The 5,317-nt window shown below is 36.5% G+C and overlaps 1 protein-coding gene across 1 annotated transcript; it reads right to left on the bottom strand.

The window, feature by feature from the left end:
* Positions 1–123: 123 nt before the first annotated feature.
* Positions 124–816, bottom strand: LOC114715505 (probable LRR receptor-like serine/threonine-protein kinase At4g29180). The gene is made up of 2 exons (XM_028900374.1): positions 729–816; positions 124–629 (listed from the first exon to the last, which is right to left on the bottom strand). The coding sequence occupies exons 1-2, from the start codon at positions 814–816 to the stop codon at positions 124–126; spliced, it is 594 nt and encodes a 197-aa protein (XP_028756207.1).
* Positions 817–5,317: the final 4,501 nt, after the last annotated feature.

Below are 5,317 nucleotides of genomic sequence, written 5' to 3'. Positions count from 1 at the left end.
AGAAACAAGTTTGGGATCGTGGAAATTACGTACAAACGTGAAGAGAAAAGGAGGGGAGAAAACGAAATCACCTGCTGCGTGTGGCAGAACTAGTAGAGGCAACATCGAATCTTCCTTGATTGATTAAATTGATTGAGAAGGTGAAGATGTTTGATAAATAGCATCGCTGAGAGGTCGAAGCTCCAATGCAGAAATGAAAGGTACTCCCACAACAGTTTTTACAAGGCACACATGTACTGTGTTGTTGTTGGGGGTATGAATAATCTCAGTAATGTGATAATCATTGTTATTTCTAACATAAACAGTGTCCCAATGATTGACGCCAAGGTACAAGTCGAAGGTTGGAGTTTGATTTTTACCATCATAATTGCCGTAAGCAAAGTAAGCTCTGATAAGATAAGTATGGTTCTTGCCTTGTTTTGGTTTGAGGGTATAGCAATTCATTTTTCCTTCTGGGAAGCTTCTCAACGTGTTTAGAAGTCCTCCAAAATAAGGATAATCAAAGTTAATAGTTGGGAGAACAGTAGAATTTGTACCGGTTTCTACAAAGTTTGTATCTGTCTGATACCATATGCCCGTGTCCTTGTCTACGTAATCATGAGCGGCTCCACAATCAATGCTTATGAATCCTAACGCAGGATTAGTTTTAAAAATCAGATATTAGATGAAGGCATGTGAATATAACTTCACTGAAATAATCACTATGCAAAGCACATTAGGTAGCTTACCAGGATTGGTGTCATCATTGGTGGTCAGTTTCCACCATCTCCCATCGTGTTGCCAACATGAAGGAGCAGTTGGATGAGAACAAGACATAAGCCTAAGCACAGATTCATCTTTGGCGCCCTTTCCATGAGATCCGTTGCTTTCTGTCTGCCTGTGGAAGCTAATTCTGGATCATTTGTTACTACTTATGTTCTCTTTATAGAAAGATAAAAACATATATAGAAGATTATAGGTATTGAACAAAGTCAATGGTGCAAATGCATGGAAAAAGCAAGCCAAAAACGGGTCCTATATATATTTACTTTCAGTTGACCAAACAAAATAATAATAATACTGTTGTTAATCTTCCAAGCCAAAAAATCTGCATCGTCCTTGTGGATGGAGCTAATAGCGTACAAATTGCGCTCTGAAGGACGACCATTTCCAATTGTACAAGAGTGAATTATGTGCTAGTCTCGTTGCTTGGGTCGTTACGAGTTTTTTCAACTCCCATTCCAAAAGTCCTAATTCCAACGCGTTTTTGCCCTACTCAAAGACGACGTTAACTTGACCCGTGCAAATTCATTGTTTCGAATTCGCTTGGTGAATATAATTCACCAGCTAGGCGTTGTTCTCACACCAAGTACGATGGTCCTCTTGGAATCATGCCACTTCACTTTGCCTTGCTCATAACGTTAACCATACATGTATATAGTAGTATATATATCGTTGACTCGAGCCGACAAAGCAGTTTGTAGTCTTTTTCATTTTCTTTTACCAAGAATATATTAGACACATTTTTTCATATATTGTACAAAATATTGAAAAGAAACATTAAGCCTCAGGTGGCCACATTTCATACGCACCATGCTAAAAGTAAACATGAAGATGAAGATTAGCATGGTTCAGCTTTAGGAACACTCAAAAACAAGTAGAGGGGAACATATTGATGTTAAGGCATATTTTGATATTAACAAACGTTCAAGGATACTCTGTTTACCTCTTTTTTTTTGTTGGGACAAAAATCAGAGGTAAACACTGTGCTTTTACTGAGGAAACTAGAAAGCAGTAGATTAAAAATATAATACCATGCTTTATCACTTCTCCACCAAGCGCAAATCATAATAATGATAAAAATAGTTACGGCAACCATATTAACCTGACCATATTAATATTGATAGTTTATAATGTTAGTTTATTTGGGATTCCTACTCTGGATGGTTTGAGGAAAATAGGAACCCAGAAGATGGAGACGCGGGGAAGAGCAGATTAGAAGAATGGCAATTAAAAGCGGAAGGAAATCATAATCCATACGATACAATAGACATTAAAATAAAAGCATCACTAGGAGGTCTTAGTCCATGTTTGAGACTATTCAATGTTAGTACCGCTACTTGCTTTGCATGAAGGTTATGAATTTAATGTTTTATATTATTATCATATCGTTACATGCATTTTACATTGCCAAATTAATTGATGGAGGTTTTTGAAAAGACCTTGAGAAAATTTCCAACCTCAAAATTCACAATTCCATATTTCCATTGCATTTGATAACAAAATGCCAAGATCATGATGAGACATAATTAATGCCAACTGGGCAACATGCAGACGTAGTCAACCTTTCCATGAATGATGAAACAAGTCAAACAACCAAGATTACTCCTTAAATGCAAATATTAACCTCGTCTAGTCTCTTAGTTTGTACGCAGATTCACTGCCGACAAGACAAGGAGATGGTCAAGATGGCAAATTGCTTTGCCGAACAATTCATGAAGTACTTTGTAGTCCATCGTACATGTTACTATGCTTTTAAAATAAAAATGATTAATTGTATATCGTTTATGAGAGAGTCAAATCATATTGAGATAAAACTTTATAACATCTAAGAAAGACTTGGAGCTCTACTATACTCTATGGTCCTGCATTTGCATTTAATAATGAGTAAGAAATCAAAATTTAACGGCCATGGCATGCAAGTTGATGATCAAGTGGATCAAACCAGTGTTCAATGTACCAAGATTTATTGGAGCTCTACCGTTATCACATGGTTCTGCCTTTTTATTGAATGAGTTCACCTAATTTGGTTCTGACTTGGTCCTTTCTAATCAATGTGTAGCCTTCTTTGATATTATTTATATTCCTTCATTTGCTTCTACTGAAAGAAGTACTAATTATTATCCATTTCAGGAGACTTTGGTCTCCACATTTCATTTAGAAAACATGAAGAGGAAGAGCACACCACCTTGGATTCTTGCTCTGTATATGTTTGCTGCATTCGTCATTGTTTGCCACTCATCAGCACAGGCTGCTGCAGACAATGGTGATAATTCATCAGGCAAGCACTTCGCCAGCTTTTCAATTTTCTTTTCACTCACATGCAATTTCGTTCAATGTGTGTGTGTGTGTGTGTGTGTGTGTTTATGATGCTCGCTCGACTTAAGTCTTGATTAATTGGTTTTGTTCCATTCTTTATGTAAGCCTCAAACACTCTAAGCCCTTGCGGAAAAGCTTCTGTATAATTCTTGATACTAATGATGAAACCATCGTCGTGAAGAGCCATGTGCAGAGATTTACCAGTATCTTGAATCTTTAGTGAAGTTTGAGCTTGAGAGAAGAGAGAAATACAACAAAGATCCGTAATAGTTCTGTCCAAATCACTTAACCTACATCTACCGCCTAAGATTGCCACTTAGAATTTCAACTATAATCTCCAAATATAGTCAATTCTCAATTATACTAAAGATATATTTGAATATGAGTTCGAAAATGTTGAAAAAAATAACCTCTTAAAGTTTTCAAACAAATTATAAAACATAAAGAAGCTTATTCCAAGTTCGCATTAATATAGTCAATATTAACAGAAGAGTCATTAAACCAAGTAACTGGAGCCTATTAACTTAATTAAAGTGAAGTCCAAGTAATTTACCCCACCGCAGTTCATGACTTCACTTAATCTAACCAGTCTTCTTATTGTCTCATCTTAAAGGCTGAATATCAGGCTTTAACCAATACCGCCAAATTCAATGGCTTCTTTATTTGCTTTCTGATTTGCATGGGACACATCCTCAACCGGCTTGCTCTACTATGATTACCAATCTGCCTTAAAGACTGCAGCCAATCCCACTTTTCATGAAATATTTAGATTGATTGCAATCTAATGAAGGATAAAGTTCTAGCCAAAGCCATCCACTTGATGCCTCTTTTGTCTGCTGCACCATTAGCTGATATGTCTACCAAGCAGTTGGCTCTATCTCTTTCACAATAAATGTTTCCCTGACTGAGGGGTAACAGGTTATTTAGTTTATTAACGTTTTATGCCAGTTAGTTACTCAGTTCACAATAAAAGTATTGACTCAGCTTGTAAAGTACTCAACTTGAGCAATAATGATACTAAAATTTGCTTCATGTGCAGATATGATAAGCATAGATTGTGGAGCAAGCACGGATTATGTGGATGAAACAACAGGGATTTGGTATCAAGCAGACAAAGACTTCATAGAAACTGGAATCAGTAATGGAATCTCGCCGGCTCTCAAATACCAATTCGACAAAGCATACAAAGGACGACAGCTTGAAATGGTACGAAGCTTTCCGGAGGGAGACAGAAACTGTTACACTCTAAAACCAAAGCAACGCCAAAACAAAGATAACAACAACTACAATTATCTTATTAGAGCTGTGTTTGCATATGGCAATTATGACAACAAAAACCAACCTCCTTCCTTTGACCTTTACTTTGGTTCTAACTTTTGGGACACTGTTCGAGTCCCTAATGGAAGTTTCTGCCAATACTACGAGATTATACATCCTCCTATCGACATAATACAAGTGTGCCTTGTTAACACTGGACAAGGCATTCCTTTTATTTCTGCTTTGGAGTTGAGGCCCTTGAATCACACTCTCTATTCCATTTCTCTTCCCCTGTCTCTTCAGGTCCGCATTGACGTTGGCACTGGCCGCGTCCCAATTCTTACCAGGTAATATTCTTTCCCTTTTGCTACATATATTGCTGAGACTAAATTTAAACATAACCCCCTCGAACTTTTGTATCTATTGATGTTTATGATGGAAATTTAATAGTATGGGATATTAAGTTACATTACGTAATATGTGGTAACTAATGCTTCAAGTTATTTTAGAATTATTTAATTAATTATTTGTAGAATAAGTCAAAAGAGTCCCATCTAAATTGGCTTGCTTCCTAAGTCAAAAGTGTCTTATCTAACAGTGGCTGCCTCCCTAAGTCAAATTTTCTTATTTCCCAAGTTAGTACACCTATATAAAAGCATCAACTGTAGTTAATAAAAAGTGTGATCTTTCTGCCTTATGAATTGAACTATTTATTGTTTATGATTCCTCTTTCTCCAACAGTTTAAGTGGACTAGTTCTCTCTCTCTCCCCTTAACAGCTAACTTTTAGGATAAGATCATCCATCCCACTTAGGTACCCTTGATATGAGAGCTAACAAACAAGTTAATAGCAATTTGTCTCTTGTAATTGCAGAGATAATAACTGTTACTCATAACACAGGTATCAAGACGATGTGTACGATCGAGTGTGGCTGTTGTATGATTTTGACACATATTATCGTTTAAACACGTCAGCAGAAATA

The sequence above is a fragment of the Neltuma alba genome, unplaced genomic scaffold (assembly GCF_004799145.2).
Source record: "Neltuma alba isolate B1F8T4 unplaced genomic scaffold, ASM479914v2 tig00011594_pilon, whole genome shotgun sequence".
Lineage (NCBI taxonomy): Eukaryota > Viridiplantae > Streptophyta > Magnoliopsida > Fabales > Fabaceae > Neltuma > Neltuma alba.
This window is presented reverse-complemented; position numbering and strand designations above follow the sequence as displayed.